This window comes from Sceloporus undulatus, chromosome 5 (assembly GCF_019175285.1).
Source record: "Sceloporus undulatus isolate JIND9_A2432 ecotype Alabama chromosome 5, SceUnd_v1.1, whole genome shotgun sequence".
NCBI classification, from domain to species: Eukaryota; Metazoa; Chordata; class Lepidosauria; order Squamata; family Phrynosomatidae; genus Sceloporus; species Sceloporus undulatus.
Genome location: NC_056526.1, coordinates 21,620,024 through 21,642,584, shown reverse-complemented (window position 1 = coordinate 21,642,584; position 22,561 = coordinate 21,620,024). Strand labels below are relative to the sequence as shown.

Below are 22,561 nucleotides of genomic sequence, written 5' to 3'. Positions count from 1 at the left end.
CCAGTTCCATTTTGCGAGTTGTTTTTGTGATGGTAGTTTTTGGCAATCCTTGCAACCTTTAGATGGCCTCAAAGGGAGGAAATTGGTCCCCAGGACTCTCCAGTTTCCCACTCCTGCTCCAAAGAGTAGTTTTTACCATCGCCACCAAATTGCCAGAGGCTCACTGGTTGCTGACAGCTGCACTTCAGCCCATAAAACAGGCCATTTGTGTTCACATGCCCATAAACACTGGAGAGTTCTGAATTAGATCCAGTTTCAAAGCTGGCAAATAAAACTGGCATACCTTTTGCTGGGATAATAACCACACAGACTGGGGATAGACAATTGGTCTAACTTCTGCCTGGTTGAAAGACACCATAGTAACTGAACAGAATTGCAGATGAGACAAAAATGCTTGTCTGTGTGTGTGTGAGAGAGGATTCTCCCACCCCAATATTAAGCAGCAAGAAGAGCAGGGAATGTAGAGTCCTTGAGATGTTGGGCTGCAATACCCAATATCCGTCACCATCCGCTATGAGTAGATGAAGCTGTTGGGAGCTGTATTCTAAAAATGCCTGGAATGCCAACCATGCCCCCCCCCCCGTAAGGCTGCATTCTTTAAGTAACTCCCTCTCCATTGGGTGATCTACATATCTTGGGGGGTGTTTAAGAAATTTGGGAGCAAATGGGAGCGTTTAGGATTTCAGGCAGATTCTCCATTCTTGCAACGCCTTCTGAAAATCACTGGGGAAAAGTTGTTTAAGCCACTCAGTGTGTCCTGGGGATAAAATTCCAAATTTCTCTTGTTGTGTGCCTTCAAATTTCCAACATACGGTGATCCTAAGGAAAAGCTGTCACAGGTTTTCTTGCCAGGATGTGGTGGTAGTGGGGCATTGGCATCACTTGGGAGTACAAGGGGTGCAGACTGCACCAGGTGACACCCTAAAGAGGGGTGACACCACCACTCCCCAAATATCTGCCCTTTGGCAGAAACAGGCTGTGGCACTCACCTGTGTCCCATTAAATGCTGAAGAGATGGTGTGAATGGGGTGAGGCTCACTGGGAAGAGCAAGGAGAGGCCCCAGGATTTTTAAAATTAAAATGTCAAAAATTAATTTTTATTTTTAATAATAATAATAATAATAATAATAATAATAATATTTATTTATATTTTCCCGCCTCTCCCGGGTGGATCATTTTTTATTTTAAAAAATAATTATTTAAGAACACCACATTTTACCAAATATTAACTTTAAGCACATGAAACTACGTATATGTAAATACATTTAGTATGATAGTATGATAATGCGTATGATAATGTAATTTAAAAGTATAATTTTTATTGTGCTAGTGTCACAACTATTACCATGACATTCAGTGATACGTGGGAATTAGGATTTATGAGCAGCATTAGTACAAAGAACATTACTAGGAATATATAGGAGGAAGTCAATGGGAGGTGACACCAAGAGTTATCGTATCGGGCGACACCAATCCTAGTGACGCTGGAGGGTTGCCTTTTGCCTTCCTTGAGGTTGAGAGAGAGTGATGTGCCCAAGGTCAACCAGTGGTTTCCATGGACAAGTGGGGATTCAAACCCTGGTCTCCAGAGTCATAGGGATTATCACATGGGGAAAAGAATGCCCTTCTCCCATCCTTATTGTGCAATTGTCAGACGACGTTGTGCTTATCTAATCATTATCCTATCACTGAAAATGAATTGTCCGTGATCACATGAAATTCTATAAAATGACATTGTGCTTATCCCATCATTGACCCATCATTGAAGCAGAATTGTCATGCCATTTTTCATTCATGGAAGTTTCCATAATTGAAAAATGACAGGTCAGTTCCATTTAATTAATGGGCTGATGACCAGAGAAGTGCGATGTTTGTGATACTCTTTTTGTGTGATCGCTAGATAAGGATGGGAGTGATCCACTTTGCTCCCATTCTTTGTCCCCCATCTGATAATCTCCATAGTCTGATGCTCAAACCACTACATCACACTGGTTGAGACATTTAAAGTGGTCCACGATAAAAAGGAATGAAACAGGAATGTCCCAGTCCCGTTTGAGGCAAAACATCCTCATCAACGACAAAGGCAGCAAGCAATACTCTTCCGTCTATGAACAATGTGACTATATGTGATTAGCTTTCAAAAAGAAACCAAGGCAGCAGTGTTAACAGCAAGGAACAGGAGGAGGGAAATTCTCAGATGGCTCTAATACAGTGGGGTCTTGGTATCTGCTAGGGTTTAGTTCCAGGCCCCGCCATGAATACCAAAAATCTATGGATATTCAAGTCCCATTAAATATAATAATAATAAATTTATTTGTGTTTCCCCACTTCTCCCAGTGGATCGAAGCGGGGTTACAGACTATTAAAATCAACACATATAACACTCTTATAAAAACATTAAAAATATTATAATGGATAGTAAAATGGTGTCCCTTATATCAAATGGACAAATCAACGCTTGTTGTTGGGAATTTATATTTTTAAAAAAAATTTCAAGCCATGGATGCTTGCATCCGTGGATAAAAAAATCCGTGGATACAGAGGGATCACTATGATGCTGAGAAGTGTTCAAAAGTCTTAATGAACGCTGAACAAAGTTGAGGCTGCTCCCCACTCCAGATTTTTTAAGTGCTCAGTTTTTTAAAATAATGAAATTCCTGCCAAAATTTGGCAGCAAACTGCTGAATGCACTGAAGTCAATGAGAAAAAGCACTAAATGCTCTAACTGGCATAGCTATACTAACTACAATAATTATTGTCCCATCCATTACAGTGGTGCATCTGTTTATCAATAGGCCAGTAAAGGACCTAGTCAATGTTCCATTACAGTAAAATTGGCTCAACTTAAGGTTCTTTTGTATATCAATTTAATAATCAAGTATGATTGGGGACATTTTATTTGTTAATAATGAGTGGAGGGATTTTTTAATTTATCAGTAATGAAGCTAATACTTCCAAACACTAATCAACCAAGTATGAATGAGGGGAGTTTGTTAATAGTGCCATATACAAAATTATAAATGGACATGCAATCTATTTTGTGTGTGTGTGTTTGTGTGTGTTTGTATGCATGGCTTCAAGGAACTCCATGATTTAATAAAGTTTTTTTAGATAAGGAATACTAAGGACTGGTTTTGCCAATTTCTTCCTGTGAAATAATAGCCTATAGCACCCGGTATTCATTGGCGGTCACCCATCCAAGTACTAACCAGGGCTGGCCTTGCTTAGCCTCTGAGATCAGACATAAATCTGGTGCTTTCAGGGTATTTAGTATATAATTTAGCTCCCTCCTGGATGGCCTTCTGCTGGCAGGTTAACACTGGCTTTTAAGGAACTCTTATAAGGACAGGCTGGGATGTTATACCATTTTAAAAATTTGATATAGTTTTTTATATATGTATATAGTTTTATCTTTTTAAAGTGTGTTTTATTCTTTTAATGACTACCGTATATACTCAACTATAAGTCGAGGGCAGGTTTTGGGGCCAAAATTATGGATTTTGCTATGAGCCATGGATAAGTCAAGGGTAAAACTTATGGGCAAATAGCAAAGGATCTAAAGGCTGAAGCAAAGTAAAACAATGTCAAAGAACTTATACAATTCTATCAGACATAACTCTTTGCACTTATTCTTAAGCCTGGATGGATGAGAGAGTAAAAGGGGTTGGTGCTTCTCATATTATACTCTTGCTTTACACCAGGAGATGGCTCCTTCTTTGAAATAAGACTTAAGATACAGTACTTATATACTGACCCGTGGATAAGTCGAATCAGTTTTTTTGGGGTCAATTTTTGGACCTAACATTTCTAGACTTATACATGAGTCTATACAATATCCCTTTTAATTCTATAATAATTTAATTCCCTTTTTATTGTACTTTTTTCTATGTTTTTAATTGTACTGTTTTTAATGCCGTGGAGCCGCTCTAAAGTCCCAGTTCTGGGAAAAGAGCGGGATACAAATAAATAATAATAATAATAATAATAATAATAATAATAATTTAGTATGTGTATGTGTGTATATATATATATATATATATATATATATATATATATAGTTTAAAAGTCCACTAAATCCTGCATCTCTAACTGGATTATTCTTGCAGTGTGTTTGGGCCCAAAGCGGTGTCAAACCAAACTATTTCTGCAGTGCATTTCAGCCCAAAGCGGTGTCAAACCGGATTGTTCCTGCAACGTGTTTGGCCCAAAGCGGTATCAAACCAGATTACTACTGCAGTGTATTTGGACCTAAAGTGGTGTGAAACCGGATTATTCCTGCAGTGTGTCCAAAGCAGTGTGAAATCAGATTATTCCTAAAGGGTGTTTAACTGTATTATTTCTGCAGTGTGTTTGGCCCCAAAGCAGTGTGAAATTGGATTATTCCTGCACTGTGCTTTGGTCCAAAGCCGGATTATGTGTTTGGGCCCAAAGCGGTCCGAAACCGGATTATTCCCGCAGTGTGGACGCGAGGTCTGCCTCCCGCCTCTTCCTCCTGGTGAGGTCACCCCCGTGACGTCACAATGCCCAGGCCCCGCCCCTCCGCCCGGCCCTTCCTCCTCCCTTAAAAGGACAATGGAACGCCGCCGCATGCAAAAAGTACTAGCTCGATTGAGAAGAAGCGAGGCGTGGGAACGGCGCATGCGCAGACGCGGCAGCCCTGGGATTTTGCAGCCTTTGCATCTATCTCTCCAGCAGCAGAGAGAGAGACAACAGCGAGGGAGAAGGTCACCGCAGACTAGACACAAACACGCTGTTGCTCTTGCAAAAGGTAAGGCATCTCTATGGAGGGCGGTTGCAATCGAGGACTAATCTTTAAGCCTTTTTTAAACCTGAGGCAGGAGTTGTGACAAGTTTGGCCTCTCTCTTCTTATGTTTGCAAAGCAGGTTACTTTTGCAGAGTCTCTCCCTCTGCCATGCGTTCTCACTGAGATTGCAACCATCACCATTTATTATTATTATTGGCTGCAATGCATGGGACTTTGGGGGAATGCAGCCTTGTTTGGGGGAGTGCAAAAGGCGGATTGCATTGTTGCAAGGGCGAGCATGTGGCAAGGAATGCCATAGCCAAAAAAGGGTTAAAGCGGGGCCAAACCGGGTTATGCGTCCAGTGTGGATGCAGCCAAGGTTGACAGATGCACTGTAGGAGCAGAAAGGCAAACTTTGGGAAGACTACTTTTCCCGGGCCCGTCCTCCATTTCCGACCTTCTTGCCCAGGAGGCGTGTCAGCGTGTCCTCCATTTGGACCCCAGCCAGGACCAAAAGGCACGAGGTGAGCTTTCTAAGAGTGTTTCTAGCGTTTATAGCTTGCCATGTCTTTGCTTTATTCTTTATTTTTTGGCTGTCCTCCATTTTTTGCAGCGAGTGATCTTCGTCTGCCTCCAACCAGGGTGACTGGAGGTCCTCCTTTTCCAGGACGTGTCCTCCATTTCAACCTTGTGCCCAAAATGCCCTCCATCTTTGAGCAAAGACTGAGAGGCACGAGTTTGCAGCCTTGTCTTCAGCCTGCAGTAGTTCTTTCTTTCTTGCTTTCTTTCTCTATGGAAGGTGGATTGGGCCCTTTCTCCTAATCTTGAAATGTTTTTAGGGGAATAAACCTTCCAAATTTCCCAAACCTCCATTTTGAGCAAAACCAAAGAGCATGCTTTACATGTCTAGGAAAGTTTAGTAACTTTTGTTTGGACGTGTCCTACATTTTCGCAGTGCCTGGTCCTCCTTTGTGGGGAGGACTTCTGCTCTCCCTGCAGCCAGGGACACAAGAGGCCCTCCTTTTCCCGGACCTGACCTTCATTTCAGCCTCGTGTCCGGGAGGAATGTCCATTTTGAGCAAAACCAAAGAGCATGGGTTTACAGTACGAGGAAAGCTCCTAGCTTTTGTTTGGTCGTGTCCTACATTTTTGCAGTGCTGTGCCCTCCTTTGTGGTTAGGACTCATCCTCTCCCTATAACCATAGGGACTAGGTGTCCTCCTTTTCCCGGACCTGCCCTCCCTTTCCAACAGCCTTCCTGCCCAGGAGGAATTTCCAAAAGGGTCCTCCATTTTGAGCAGAAGCAGGGCTTTTCTCTTTCTATGAGTGTCTCTGCGTTTGCCAAAAAGAGGACCTGTCCTCCATTTGGCGGTGGAAGGGCCCCTGGCGACCTGCCTTTCTTGGATCAAAGGGGGCTTTGGAACGTTGGAGCGCGGCGAACGTTCCATTTTGGAACGTTCCCCGGACTTTTATGCCGCGGGTGCAAAAAAATGCACCTGTAGCAGCACTCCAAATGGAGGACCTTTTGGGAAGAAACAACAACAACCTCACAACTTTTTTTTTCTTCCCTCCTACAAAACATACACACACACACCCAAGTGCAATTTCCAGAATTCGTTTGCATTGAGCCACTAAAAGTAGTTAAAAGTAGTGTCAGAGAAGTGTGTGTTGAGAACGAGGGAGAGGCTGAGCGAAAACAAAGGGTTTCTGGCGAGCATGTGGCCAGGCTGGGAGGCTGGCATGTGTGTGGTTTGTGTGTGTAGATGGGGAGGAGTTGTGGTTCTTTTCTTTTTGCCATGGACACAATCCCTCTTGCATGGCTGGGTGGGTGGCATGCACCAGAGATGGAGGAGGAGGAGGAGGAGATGATGATGATGATGATGATGATGTATTGACTGCAGCCTCAGCTTCTCCATTAGACCTCTCCTCCTCTTCTTTCCTCTTTTGGACATAAGTTTATTTTTATTAATATTAATCTATTGATTTATTTCGGTCCCAGCTTCTCCTCCTCTTTCCTCCCTTGGACATGAGTATTATTATTGTTGTTGTTGTTGTTCCTCTATTGACTTGTTTACTTCAGCCTCAGCTTCTCCATGGAACTCTCCTCCTCCTCATTCCTCCTTTGGCCACTGCTGGCAATTATCATGTTTGCTATTAATTATTAGTTGTAGCTTCTCCATCAGAACTCTCCTCCTCTTCTTTCCTCCCTTAAATATAAGTAATCTATTGACTTATTTCAGTTTCAGCTTCTCTTTTAGAACTCTCCTCCTCTTATTTCCTCCCTTGGCCATAGGTGGTGGTGGTTGTTGTTAATAGAGTTGTTGCTTCTCCGTTAGAACAGTCCTCCTCCTCTTTCCTCCCTTGGTCATAGGTGGTGGCGATGATGATGATGATGAATTATTATATTACAGTAGTTGCAGCTTCTACATTAGAACTCCCCTCCTCCTCCCTCACAGTTTCTTTTCTAGCAAGTCAAACTGGCTGGATACTGGAAGGCACTGGCCAGGGAGGCAGCATGAAGGACCTTTTGGGGTGTCAGTTGGGAACTACAATGTGGTTCCTGGCCCCCTCCGACCACCATGCTCCGTCCTCCCCCTGCCCTGGGCTGTTGTTTTGCCTGGGTCATCCTGGCTGGAAAAGTATGCACTGAAGTGTGACAAAAAGAAAGGAAGTGCTTCGCAGTTTTCTGCACACCTACTTTCTCTTTCTGGCTGCGTTCATACTGCAGAAATAATCCGGTTTGATGCCACTTTAACTGCCATGGCTCAGCGCTTTGGAATTCTAGGGGTTGTAGTTTGTTGTGGCAGCAGACCTCTCTGGCAGAGAAGGCTCAATGTCTCCCTGTTCTTGTTGTGTTTGCCTTTCAAGTCATTTGTGACTTATGGCAACCCTATCATGGGTTTTTCTCGTTACGTTTCTTCAGAGGGGGTTTGTCATTGCATTTCCCTGAGGCTGAGAGGATGTGACTTGGCCAGGATCACTCAGTGGGTTTCCATGGCCAATCCAGGATTCAAACTCCGGTCTCTTGGTGCCCTAGTCAAAGGCTCAAACCACTGCAGCATGCAGACAAATGTCCCCCAAAACTACCATTTCCATAATTCCATTGCATTGAGCCATAGTAGTTAAAGCAGTGTCAAACTGCATCATTTTGCAAGTGCAGATGTAGCCTGAGAAGCAAACTTTCACTGCAGTCGTGCTTCTTTCAGGCTCAGTCCCTGCTTTCTCCTTCTCCCCTCCCCACTGTACTTGAACATACATTACAGGTTGAGTCGCCCTTAGTCAAAATGCTTGGGCTAAAAGTGTTTTGCATTTTGGAATATTTCAATCTACATAATGAGATTTCTTGGAGAAGGGACCCAAATCAAAACATGATATTCAGTTATGTTTCATATACACTTTATACAGAGAGCCAGCATGGCATAGTGGCTTGAGTGCTGAACTATGACTCTGGAAACCAGGGTTCAATTCCTGAAACTCACTCGGCCATGAGTCCTTGCGCAAGTCACATGCTCTCAGCCTCAGGGGAAGGCTATGGCAAACCTCCTCTGAATAATCTTGCCAAGTAAATCCCATGATAGGGTCGCTTTAGGGTTGCCATCAGTTGGAAACGACTCGAAGTTGCACAACACACACACATACACATTATGTACATAGCCTGAAGGCTGTTTTATACACAATATTTTGAATTGTTCTGTGCATGAAACCACATTGGTGTACATTGAACCCGTCAGAAATCACAAGTCTCACAGTCTCAGCCACTCAAGTAGACAATTTTTGGATTTTGGAAGATTTAGGATATCTCAGTTCTGGAAATAAAGGAGATTTCACCTGTATTGGAGCCTGTGCAACAGCCTGGCAAAGCTTGTGTAAAACTCCCTGCCTGGTGGTTCTCAAAGTGGCATCCAAAAGGGATCGAAAAGGAGCCATTTGTGCCATGCAACGGGTGTCACTTTTCCTTTTGTGTGTGGGGGGTGGGTGGGAGAAATCCGTGCATATTGGCAAGGAGAGGAGGCTGGGTTGCGTGTAAATATATAGGGCGTTGGAAATCCCTCCCAGTAGCTGTGACCTCTTTCTCAGTGGAGATTACCACCAGTAGCACTCAGGAGATTAAAAGCCGTTTCTGTAGAGGGGATAACATCCCCCAATCCTTTCCAAGGCAATCCAAGAGTGACATCAAAACAGCCAGTGAGAAAGGGCATCTTTGCAGAAGCAGACCTGGACAGCTTTTATTGATCACTTGTGTATGGATGAGTGTGTGTTTGCATCTGCCAGGCGAAGGCATAGATGAATCTGCTGATGAGCCAGGACTGTTCAGGCTTCCCTTCTGCAACCCTACCCCTGGCCTCCCGGGCTCTTTAATCATCAGATCATGCCCGAAACGACAATAGCATGAACTTCTGGGCCTCCCTCTTGTTTGGTTGCAAGCCTAGGCATTGACGCCTTCCGGCTGTGACTGAGCTTTTGGAGCAAAGGCGGGAAGCATCTGTTTTGTAGTGCAACTGGGTACAGCTCTTCGCCTTGCCTCATTCCTATCTCTTACACAAAACAGGATTCCTTGCACATAGCAATCTCGAGGTGGGTCACTGTTCCTGCCTGGCATACTTCCGATCCGGTTCTGGGTTCTACCGGATCCTGTTTGAAAAACTAGGTGGCGTTTTGGTGAGGTGGGCAATGGGTGGGTGGTCTTTGTTCAAGGCAGGGCTGGGCTTGTGTGCACCCTTGTGGTCTTCCTCTTGTTTGCAGATACATATTATTTCCTTCTTGGCTTGGGAATACTTTTCCACACTAGTCACTTTTAATGTATACATTCTTTCTGTCCTCTCCCTCTCTGTTTTAAGTCCATGGTTCCGTGTTAAAAGGCAAGGAGAGTTGAGGTCCTTTTTAACCAGGTGTTGAAAGCACCTATTTGTTTTCCCACAGCCGTAAATGCTAAACTGCAGTCTGAAAAACACACACAGATATACACACACACAAACGGCAGTGTTAGCTGGTGGCTTCCACATAAGGAGGGCAGAGAATTTTCTCTGGGCTTCACTCTGAATTTTCAAAAGGCTATCCAAGGGGCTGAACTTACTTTTAGTGGTTGGGATCAGCACATTGCCTAGCACATTAAGGTTTGAATTACTCACCATCCCACTGATATGGAAACCACAACTGGAGATAGGACTAAGCCCCCACCCCAAAAACAGGTCTCTTCCCATATCTGGCTAGCAATTACACATGGCATCTGTGGGCTAAGCATCTATGGTGGCAATAATGTTTGGCATGTTTATTTGGAGTCAGCTGCTTTATGCTCCCAGGGACTTAATCTCCAAAGACACTGGGACATAGTGACTAGAGTGATGATCTTAAAAAAAAATATCTACATTTAAACCCCCTGAGTGAACCATGAAGCTGACTGCGAATCACAAATCCCACTGGTCCAGGTGCTTTCAGCCTGATCTACCCTGCAGGTTTGTTGTGAAAATAAAGCAGGGACGAGGACATGACCATGAGCCAGTTGGAGGAAAAGTGGGTTATAAATGTAAACTAAAGATCTTAAAGAGCAAAGATATATAATTGAGCACTAGAATTAGAATTTTTCAAGCCATGGTATTCCCTATTAATACGTATGGATGTGAGAACTGGACAGTGAAGAAAGCCGATAAAAATATCAACTCATTTGAGATGTGTTGGTGGAGAAGAGTGCTGAGGACACAGTGGACAACCAAAACCAAAACCCCCACAAACAAACTGGTCCTTGAACAGATCATGCTGAAATATCCTTAGAAGCCAAGATGATCAAATTGAGGGTGTCATTCTTCGGCCACATCATGAGACACGGCTCATTGGAAAAGACAATAATACTGGGAAAGGTTGAGGGTAGTACAAAGAGGAGGATAGACTCAAGTAGGGAGATCATGGATCTGAATTTTACAGGAGCTAAGCAGAGCAGTGGAGGACAGGGAATCGAAGAAAAGTCTCATCTGCAGGGTCATTATGAGTTGAAGTTGACTCCAGGGCAGTTAACAACAACAATAAATGCACCCAGATTTAGGCTCACCATACCACTTTTGAGATCCTGCATTGGGAGATGTATGTTTCATCACATACCTACATCTCTGTAGCTACATAACCTGGTGCTCACCCCCCCCCCCCCACCAATACTTCGTAAGGAGCACAGCTGACTCAAAACAGCCATTTCCATATTATCAGAAGGTAGGAAGAGTGGCAGGGATGTTCCCAACTATTTTCCTGGCGCTAGTTACGTGGTGCCAGCCATTTGCAGAGACCTTTGGGGTGCCCCTGTAAATCATGCCCTTGCAGCACATGCAGCTGTAGGAAAATAGCTGGATGGATTCCTGCTGATCTGCCTGTGCTGTGTTGGCTATGCTGGAGGTCACAGGAAGTGGGACTACACTGTTTACAAAGCGGGGTTTGGAGGGGACTTTAATCATTGCTTGGTTAGAACAGAATTCTGACCTCAGCAACCAAAAAAGTGAATTGCAGTGATGTGTATCTGACTTGGTTATTTCCTATCAGATTGACTTTAACTTATGGTGACCCCTATGACTGAGAGATTTCCAAGAGCCCTAGCCATTAAACTGCCTTGCTCAGGCCTGTAATATACTACGCAGAAGGCGGCAATGGCAAACCACTCCTGAATGGCTTTTACCCTGAAAACTCTTATGACTAGACAATCCAAAGTCTGACTTAGGCCATCATGAATGGTATGCCAGCCAATACCTTCAGCTCTGAACTACACGTAACTCCATTTGATCCAATTCAACTTTTTAAAATAACTGTTGTCTCTTGTTCCATCACATCTGAAACCATAATCTCCTGGATCTTGCTAATTAATTGCAGTTGTTTTTCTGCCTTAATTTTTATGGTATAGTTCCAATGCTTTAGGTTGCTATTTCCTTACTGTTAGTCTCCTATATTTACCTCTGAAGTGAGAATGTGCATTAATTCTCACGCCCAAATCCTTATGAAGCAACTTGTTGCTAGTGTGTCATTCAGGATCTGTTGCTGAGGGATACTGCCTTGCCCATGACCACCCAAGGAGTTCCAGTGGCAGAGTACAGGTTATAATGAAGCTGGGTAATCTCAGCTGAAATCATTTATGTACTGAGAAACGGGTCTGGATTCTTTAGTTAGTTTTCTTGGACTGCAAGAACCAATTTCTGATTCTTTGTTGTTAGAACTTCCCTTGGTTTCCCCTAACACTTGGGGCTGTCAACACTGTAAAATTAACAAATTTTAAACTGCTTTGAGAGCCTTTGTGGAGTGGGGCATAAATACTCTAAACTAACAAATAAAATAAGGCATAATGAGCCTGAGTTGCACATCTACATAGGCACTCTTGTTGGGTCAATCGCACACCTAGTGTTAGGGTGCAAAATATGGTTTCAGTCTGTGACACCTCCAGACAGAGATGGGAAAGAATACAGCTTGCTCGAGTTACTTCTTGGACTACAGTTCCCTGAATTCCCAGCCACCATGGCCATGAAACATGAGAAGTTCCAGGAATGGTAATCCAAAGAACTAACTTTTTCAAGCTTTAGTTGTCCACTGTCTGAAAACCTTAGAGAGTTGTTTTTTGTCTCTGTAGACAATACTGAGCAAGTTGGACAGATGCTTTGACCTGATCTAAGGCAGCTTCTTGGGCTTTTCTAAACCATAGTTACTATACAGTCGGCCCTTCTTATACACGGATTTGTTATACACGGATTCAAGCATACACGGTTTGAAAATGTTCAAAAAAAAGTATAAATTTCAAATATCAAATCTTGATTTTCCATTTTTTATAAGGGACACCATTTTGCTATGTCATTATATTTAATGGGACTTGAGCATACACGGATTTTGTTATACACGGGGGATCTTGGAACCAAACCCCAGCGTATAACAAGGGTCCACTGTACTTTGTTGCAAGTCTGACATATGTTAGCAAAATCTAGTACATTGCAAAGACCCTCCTTGCCCAAACTACACAGATGCACAAACATACATTAGTAGGACCTCTTCTCAGTGAAGACTCAACTGACCAGTGTCATGAGTGAGGGGATAGGTTTTATCTCTGTGTAGAATGTTCCTAAAGCAAAAGAGTGTTATTTTATGTTTCCCTCTAGAATTGAATTGTAATTTGAGTCATGTTTGGGGGCTTGAGGGTCAATCTGACTTCTCTCTTAGGTTTCTTCATGCAGTGAGAATCACACTTTTTCCGCAAAATCTTCCTGGATTCTGTTTCTTGGACATTTCTGATGATATACAGTGGGCCCTCCAGATCTGTTGAGGTTAGGTGCACAGGACCCCTGTGAAAGTGTGTGTGTGTGGGGGGGGGGGGAAATGAAATAAAAAACTATTATTTATTTTAGCTGAGAGAATACTTATATGGGCATTTGTAGGTCCTCTAGGACAACTCTGTGACCAACATCCAGCTGTAGTTGACCATGGAATCACAATGGAGGATCTACAAATGCCTAGAGAAGTGTTTTCTCTTGGACTCTCTAGGTCCTTCAGTGTGACTCTTGTGCTCAATGTCTGGCAGAATCATGCAGGAAAACCTAGAGATTCCTAGAGAAGAATGTATTAATAAAAGTGGGACATATCAAAGCTGCAAAAAATCAAAGCCACAAATATGGAGGACCAACTGCAGAAACATTTTGGTTCTCCTCAATACTCAGAAAGAATATCACTCTTAAATGTAGTTTACAGTAGAGATCCAGAACACTCTAGGCAAATTGCAGTGCCTTATTAGTTTGTGACTGCAGACCTAGGGAGTAAGTCACATTGAGCATTGTGGGGCTCAATGTGGAAGGCTTCAACTAAAAGTTACCAAGAGATCCAATCCTTCTTTCTTGCAAGCTTTTGTCCCATAAGGAATTCTCTGAGAGGCCTCCACTTTAGCCCAAAACACCAGCAGATTGCAACAAGTGGGGGGGGGGTAAATTCCTGAGCCCAAGGCTGTCAGTGAGATTAGCTCAAAATGTCTCACTTGTTTATCCTTTTGCACATTTTAGGTAGTAGTTTAGGTCTGACCTTAGCTAGTTTTAGCATAGCACGAGAACAAAGAACTGCATCATCTAGCAGAGTAGAAGATCTCTGCCCTCCTGTGGGAGTTATGCTAAGCTTTGGTAGAAGCAATATTGGACTTGTTTGTTATGGTTTTCTATTGAAAAATAATTACTTGCACAGATGAAGACGTGATTTCCCACTTAAATTTTGGTGTGTTCTGGTTGTACACCAGTTTGTTCGTTGTTGTTATCGCTCTTTCTTTAAGCAGAGATTTCAGGTGCTTTCATGTCTGAATGTTTCTCTCACAGGCACAATGCATGAAAGTTTGATACCTCACAAAGATATATTGCAGAGAGTTTGATGGACAAATTTGTTCCAATACAGCAAGAATATAAAAACCTTAGAAATACATAAAGATTTTACATGCAAGGATAACTCAGAGGAAACTGACCTAAAAGCATACCAGGCTTTGGAATTATCCCAGACTTGCTGTATCTGGTTTTGGAAATATAAGCATCAGTATTCAGTCCACATCCCTGTTTTTGCTCATTTTTGCCTGCAGATCACTTTAAAGTTTGAGCGGTTCAATACATGTGTGTCAATGCACATAATGTCAGCACTGCTTCCATTAGTAAAATGTGAATGGCCTTCCACATTGGGTTGCTATGAATGATGAGGATTATAAAGCTCTCTGGGATATTAAAAGTTCTAGGATAACAGCATTCCAGGAACCCAAATGTATCTTTTTATTGCTGTTCTGTTTGAAGTCGACTGACTTTAAGCTTTAATGTTTAATAGCTTTCCAAGAGAATACTCCCTTTTCCTTAAAAAAAGAAAATTTCCTTCATGTACATTATCATGCCTAATGCTTTGATTTTCCTTACCTTGCATTGTGTTCTGCTGTGAAAGGTATTGGGCTGAAAGCCCAAGAATTTATCTTGACTCTGCTCTCAGGCCAGGAAAAACAGCAAACGTTTTCCTCATTCCCAAAGACTCTCCCCTTGTGTTACCAATGAGTTGTTTAATTGCATATTGTGTATCATCCAGAACATGAAATGCTGGTGAATTCACACGAGCCACTTTCAGTTGACTAGAGAGAAACTGTCCAGCAGTAGCTAAATGTTAGTCTTCTGTCAGTCTCAAGTATTTGTTTTATTAATTTAAATATATTTTAATGGTAAAAATAGAGAACTGCTTGGACAATCAGAACTCAGAAAGGAAGTGAAAAGGTACTGTATATTCTCCATTGCATTTTTAATGTTCAACTTTACAACACTGTGATTCTACGCCTTTTTTGTGTGTGCTTTGGTGTATGCATGTTCCTGTTGTCCAGCTGAATAATCAGGACTGTAATTGTTTTGTATCATGAGATCTCAGGACAGTTTAGAAGTAAAACACAAACAGATTAAGACTATTTAAAATAATAACAAAAATAAAGTAATTTAGTAATTTAAGTAGCCTGAACAACATAGTAAACAAGTTGAAAAGTTAAAAACAGGTTAACTACTTTGAATCACTGTTTTGAAGTAAATCAGTTAGGCCCAAAAACCTAACTTTCCAAAATTGCATCCATGCAACAGGTTATAAGATACTTTCCTGGTGTTTAGGAACATAGGTAGCTGCCTTACCAAGTCAGAATTTTGAGCCATTTAGCTTAGTATAGATGCTAGACTGTACACGAATTGACAGCAGCTTTCTAGGATCCTTCCCTGACTTCATCCAGAGATGCCAGAATTTGAACTTAGGACCTGTTGCATGAAAAGCAAATGCTCTGCCACTGAAGTGTGGGCCTACTATATTCCGTTTGGTGGCTTCATGGGCAAGAAAGCTTGAGGAATTTGAAAACAGTCATTTCTGCAGGGTATTGTAGCATGAAGTAATGTGTGAAAAAAAACACTGGGAGAGATGAGTTGACATTAGATGCGTCCACACTGCAGAAATAATCTGCTTTGACAACACTTTAACTGTCATGGCTCAATAAGATGCAGTTTTGGGAAGTGTAGAACGGATTATTTCTGCAGAGGATGGGTCCACCGTCCTCTTTTCTCCATGCATCCAGGGCTAATAAGATGTGGTATTTGCCTTTGCTATCAAATCCCAGGTAAACAGATAGCTATCTGTACATATTTTAATGGTAAAAATAGAGAACTGTTTGGACAATCAGAACTCAGAAAGGAAGTGAAAAGGTACTGTATATTCTCCTTTGCATTTTTAATGTTCAACTTTACAACACTGTGATTCCACGCCTTTTTTGTGTGTGCTTTGGTGTATGCATGTTCTTGTTGTCCCACTGAATAGTCAGGACTGTAATTAACTATCATAATTTTAGTTTTCCTGTCTGAAATAGCACTGAGTCTTTTTGAAATCCCTTTTTGAGCAAGGTGATTGACTGTTACCCCAAAAAAGCACAAAAAAAGGTGTTCATTACTTTTAGTACTTCAGACACTAATTACAGAAGTTGGGTTCCAAAGTTGGAAACTAACACACTGCTTTCTCTCTCTCTTCCCTGTCAAACATTATCCGGTACAGCGAAAACGGTTTGTAACTAGCAATCCCATTGTGGGAGAAAGGCAGGATATACATCTTTGAAATAAGATAAAATAAAAATAGCATGTGGAAGTCTGTAACTAGCAACCTCCAGGTTGGTGGGACCAGCAAGCACACCAGAGTCAGAAACCAGGAGCTGTCAAACTGGCCTGTCATAATTTATTGGCGCAGGCAGGCAATTTTGAGTAGTTGGCCAAAACCGAGTGACTTTTGGATATACCAAACCTCTGTCCAACATCCTGCGGTTCTTAATTTCAAGATCCACTGTGTGCTTGAATTCTAACCAAACATAATAATAACTCTATTCCTAAATGTGTTAGTCTGTGTTCACCCAGCCATTTCCTTGTCTGTTATTAGTCCATCCATCCTAATTTTTCTGCATCCAAAATTAGGTTTTGTGCTTTTCTTTTTCAGCTGCAAGAACTAAAATAGGGAGCTTCTTTCCCCCTCCAGTCTATTAAGTTGAGAAGATACTCAACTGCTAGTCAACTTCTCTGCTTGGAATTGCCAATTTGGGATTGGCTTCTTGAGAACTATTTAGGTCATGAGGGTTATAGAAATAGTATTTTTCTACTCTATTTAAATACATATTAGCTGGTTGTCAGGTTCTGAAACTGCAACATTAAACCAAAGTCCCGGTGTTCAGGTGGTTTGCCAGGTCTTACTTTTTCAGTCTGTTTTGCTGCAATTGATTTAGGTAATCAATACCCCTTACAAAATAGCTTTTATTTGGGTGAAAAATACAGTAGGCCCTTGATATCCTCTGGGGTTTGGTTTCAGGCTCCCCCGTGGATACCAAAATCTGTGCATATTCAAGTCCCATTAGATATAATGGCATAGTGAAATGGTGTCCCTTTATAAAATGGCAAAATCAAGGTTTGCTTTTTAGAATATATATATATATATATGGAATATTTTCAAGCTGTAAATGCTTGCATCTTTGGATAAAATATGGAGGGCTGACTGTATGTTCTCTTCCTCTCCCCCCACCCCTATTTTGAAGCTGAGAAATTTGATATCAGATTGACAAGGTAACTCAGATTACCCCTTCTGCAAAGCAATTTCAAAAATATCTTAAGTCACCTTGTAACTAAGCTGCCACAGTGGAAATACTATGGGCCATCAATCAACGGACAGAGGTGGAAATGGATCTGAGACACCTCTTTTTATGGAAGTCGGTGTGGGCAGAGATAGTGTATAATTCATTAGCTCCCACTGAGGATTTTTGACTGTGATGTGGTGCCCGTTTGCAGAACTGCACATGCAGGGGGGAAGATTTATCACTGCATTTTAATTTTATCCTCTTTTGTTTTGGGGTTTTTGTTTTCTTGTCCTCTTTGTTTGTTTGTTTCTTTTGTCATCTATGTTTGTTTTTGAAGCTTAACCTCTTCTTTCCTTCCCTTCCCCACTACCCCTCTAGGCAGAAGGAAAGAGGAATAAAGATGTTTGGCTTCCACAAACCGAAGATGTATCGGAGTTTAGAAGGTTGCTGCATTTGCAGAGCCAAGTCTTCCAGTTCTCGGTTCACCGATAGCAAGCGTTATGAAAAGGATTTCCAAAATTGCTTTGGGTAAGAGACATTGCCTTTCCAGTTGCACTGTGTTTGTTTTTTCCTCTTCTAAAGTCTCCATTGCATTAAAGAGGGCAAACACTCTAGAGAGAAGGCTGAGGATGGTGGGCTAGTCCCCAATCCAGTTTGGTCAGTGAGCAGCCAGAAACAAAACCAGCCCAGTTTCTCACTATTTTCAGTGCCTCCAGGGATGATTTTTGAGAAAATGTAGGCAATTTTCATGGATCCCTGCTATGAAATTTGAGGAAATGTGAGATCTGGGGGATACACAAAAAGCCTCTGAAGCCACATATCACCCATGAGCCATAGTGTGCCTGCTTCTGTACTTTGCATGTCTGCGTGCATATATCTTTGTGCCTGCAAGCGACCTGTCAATTTATGGCAATCTGATAAATTTCATACAGTTTTCTTGGGCAGTGCTCAGAGCTATAATGTGCCTGTGGTTTGCTATTGTCTTCCTCTGAAATATAACACAGCACCTGGTACTGCTTGGTAGTATAGCATGACATAGTGGTTTGAGTGTTGGACTATGACTCTGGAGACCAGGGTTCAGTTCCTAACTTGACCATGAAACCCATTGGATGACCATGCAAGTCACATGCTCTCAGCCTTAGAGGAAGCCAATTGCAAACCTCTTCTGAACAAATCTTGCTAAGAAAACCACATCTTACGGTTGCCTTAAGGTCGCCATAAGTTGGAAATGACTTGAAGGCATACAACAGCAACAGCAAACCCCAGCCAAGTACTAGCCAATTCTGACCCTGTTTAACTTTGAAGGTCAGATAGGATCTGGTACCTTCACGGTATGTAGGCCAGTGTTCATAAGTGAATGCAGTGGCAGTGGGATGATGTGTGCCATTACTACCCCAAAATAAATTTCTTTATCTGTTATAATGACAGAGGTGTTGGCACCTTATGCGTTCAGTTAAAGAAAAGCATGGCAAAGTTTCTTTTTGGACTTTTTTTTTTCCAGAATCCTCCAGCTAATATGGCTCCTGATCTTGTTGGTTGGGGATTTCTGAGAGTTAAAGTGCAAAAGGCAACATTTACAAATGTAGAGCTAAATGCAAATACACATTTTCTTCTTTTGACTGTTCTACTAGAGATGGTTAGGAAGGCATGGACAATAGATTAAATGCCTTTCCAGGTGTTAAGAACATCAGGGAACTGTTGAAGATCGTATATAGCCTACATCTAACAGGGAAAACAAAGCTACAAACTGGCTTCAGTAAGCTTTTTAAGTAAGTGTTGGGTTCTTTGTAATCTCCTTCCACCTCAGACCTGCATGAGAATTATTGTATTACAAGAGAGCAAGTTACTACAGATCAACTATCAAATAATTCAGGGGTAGGACATGTTACCTATTCAAAACATGTCAAAGCCTGTTGTCTTCATATGTGATTTTACTTTCTTTGTTGTTGTTGTTATTATTATTACTATTATTTATATAGCGGTGTATTCTTTGTCATGTGTTTTTTTCTTACATAGCCAAGTCACTGAACTATGGTCTTTTCTTCACAGTCTGCATGAGGCCCGCTCAGGAGATATTTGTAATGCATGTGTGCTGCTTGTGAAAAGATGGAAAAAGCTGCCCGCAGGATCAAAAAAGAATTGGAATCATGTGAGTTCAGACATTGGGTTTTGTTTTATTTTTTATGCGATTTCATTTTGACTCTCACTTGTAGTTATCCTGTCATAGTGTTTTCCTGGCAAGATTTCTTAGATGAGACTTGTCATTGCTTTCCTCTAAGGCTGAGAGAGTGTGACCTGTCCAAGGTCACCTATGGCTGAGTCTCCCAGAGACCTTGTCCAACTCTCAAACTGGCTCTGAATTCAGAGATATCTATACTGTGATCATAAAGACGTTTTGCTATTTCTCTCTTCAGAGATCTATATTTCAGGGTCAGTGGAGGAATCCTAATTAGAGGACAGTCTAGAATGCTTTGGAGAAGACTCTATAGTTAGCTAGTCAAACACACACAAAATATCTCTATTTGTCATGTAGATACTCTAATTGTTATGAATCCTATTTGCCTTTCAAGTATGTGATCCCAGATGTTCTTCATTGCATGGAAAGTAAATTTTGTGTATGATTCATGCAAAGCTAAACTATATGACACAGGTTTCTGGGGAAGAAATAGTGTATATGCTTCATGTTCAACAAGCACCCATACTGAGACAATACAAGAAGTGTGAGCAAAGGTTAGCCTTTTGTTGTGGTTTGCTAAGGAAGCAGTTGTCCTTCTGAATGCAAGAGGATTTTGAATGATTTGTCTCTCTGTGTTAAGTCTGTACATCCAATTGTTCTATTTTTATCTTGCATTGTCTACAAGGAATACAGGGCATCGTAGATGGTTCTTCTGCTGCCCCCATCCAGCCATTATTACAACATTCCTGTGCAGAGATGTAAACTTTCTGGAAATCTCGAAGTCGTGGGGAATAAGGGGGGGGGGGGGGATCAATATTAGCGTCCTTTACAGACTGAAAGTTACTTTGTTATGTTAGGAACATACAATTGATTCTATATAAAAGTTGGTATTTAGCATAGTTCGCATATTAAAAATATAGTTTATTCAAAATGGAACTATTAAATTGAACTTATTTTTAAAATATTTTATTTTTATTCTATTTTATTTGCTACAAATGGAGCTAGAAGGCCCTAAACTGAACTATAAGGAATGTAGTTTGCCAATTTGAGAAGTAGGCAAAAATCTTCAACAAAAACAGAAGACAATATCAACATTAGTAAAACATAGAAAATGATTTTGTCTCCACTAGTTTTCCATCATGTCAAGCAGACATAACACACTCATTTCTAAAAAATGAACAGGGAAAAGCAAACCAAAACCAGGAATTGCAATTGTCTGATACTGTATGTAATCTTATATAAAATCTTTCTTCTTACATAGTTTTCGGAAATGATTTCGGGGCAGTAAAATTGTGAACACCTTGAATTAAATATTTTATTCATTATTTGAAAAGAATCCTCTTCTCCCCTGCCCCCATTTTTTTTTCTTGGGGAAAATGGTTTTGGAAAAAATAGGGAGGAAACTTGCATCAATTCTTGCGTCTACCACTCCCTGGCCTTCGTATCTCTAGCCAAGTGAAGGAAGACGACTGGCCCAAGGTCATCCAGCAGGTCTTTATGACTCAGGTAGAAATCTGGAAGTCAGATTTCATTGATCCCAGTCTAATGCAGTAACCAATCGACATTTTCCTCACAGTGGAGGCATGAAACAAATAAATAGGAATCTGGTTGAATGCCACTTGCGGAGTACACAAGGAACTTTCATGTGGCCACTACTTCCCCTTATTTTCTCTTTTTGTGAAGGAAACTATTTATTTCATGTCTTTACTTTTTTACTGTTGTTTTACTGAAGTTGGTAGTGTTTGGAATTCCTGGGTAATATCATGTCCAGGCACTGACCAGTCCCATGACCTACTTAGCTTTAGCAAAGTTCATGCCCCCTGAAATCATGCCCTGGTTTTTGCTTTTACCTTTTTCATGTTGGAGACCCTGTGCTAGTTGTCAGAGTCAGTGAGACCCATATATTCTTTCATAGTGATAGGCAATAAAAAAAAAATGTGGTGAACTGGTAGAAATGCATTCTAGCTTTTCTGAGTTTTCATGCAAGTTATTAGGAAGTGCCACACTACTTACTTTTTGAGTTCTTTGGGTGGGCTGGAATCCTGCAGTGTCAAGCCTCCCTGCCCAAGTAGCAATGGTGGCAAGCTTGTATATTGCCATCAGAAGAGGAAACAAGCCACTGGGTTTGTCTAGCTGTATTTTTTGGCAATGAAACCTACTGTGTGATCTTGGACAAGTCACATGCTCTCAGCCTCAAGGGAAGGCAATGGCAAACCTCCTCTGTACAAATTTTGCTAAGAAGACCCGACAATAGGTTCACCTTAGAGTTGCCATAAGTCGGAAATGACTTGAAGGCACACAGCAGCGGCATTTTTTTTAGAGCAGCAACGTTTTGCCAGTGCCTGGCTTTTGGTAAGTCCTACAAGCCAAGGGACTTTAGAGAGAGGTGGCATAGGAAATTGTTAAAAAGGCACAGGCAAGTTCCCAAGCCAGCAGTCACATAAGGTACCTGGCTAGTTGGATTTCCAAAGTACCATTCGGAGAGAACAGACAATTCTGCATAGCAGTGCTGGGGGTGGGCCATTCTGCTCTGCTGGAATATTGTAGGATCTCAGTTTCTGTGCTAAGCAGTAGCTTGGCTCCCCTGGGTGTTCCCTTGTTCACAGTTGTGTGTGCAACATGCCTTGAGCTGCTGGTGTCTATGGTCTGGTCATTATCTACTTTCATCAGGATAGACAAGATCCTGAAGAGCAAAGATATACAACTGGAGGACAAAAAAGTTAGAATTGTCCAAGCCATTGCATTCGTGTGAGTGCTGGACAGTGAAAGAAGCAGATAAGAAGAAAACCAACTTATCTGATATGTGGTACTGGAGAAGAGGTCTGAGGATACTGTGGATGGCCAAAAGGTCAAGTGGGTCCTTGATAAAGATAAAGCCAGAAATCTCCCTGGAAGCCAAGATGATGATGATGATAATAATAATAATAATAATAATAATAATAATAATAATTTGTTTTATTTATATACCGCTATTCCAGAGATCATAGCGGTGTACAGCAAGTAAGCTAATTAGCAAGTAAGCTAATTTGCCCCCAACAATCTGGGTACTCAT

The 22,561-nt window shown here is 41.6% G+C and overlaps 1 protein-coding gene across 2 annotated transcripts in view; it reads left to right on the top strand.

Annotated features, from left to right (window-relative positions):
- The first annotated feature begins 4,647 nt into the window (after positions 1 to 4,647).
- The window catches only part of SINHCAF (SIN3-HDAC complex associated factor), a 29,899-nt gene continuing 11,985 nt past the window's right edge, over positions 4,648 to 22,561 (top strand). The window contains exons 1-3 of one of the 2 annotated variants that reach the window (XM_042470603.1): positions 4,648 to 4,768; positions 17,712 to 17,861; positions 19,383 to 19,482. In XM_042470603.1, the coding sequence (XP_042326537.1) occupies positions 17,734 to 17,861; positions 19,383 to 19,482 (228 nt within the window). In that variant the 5' untranslated portion in view covers positions 4,648 to 4,768; positions 17,712 to 17,733. Of the gene's footprint in view, positions 4,769 to 5,249; positions 5,270 to 17,711; positions 17,862 to 19,382; positions 19,483 to 22,561 lie in introns of those variants that run through there. The other variant, XM_042470604.1, reaches the window with a different exon arrangement.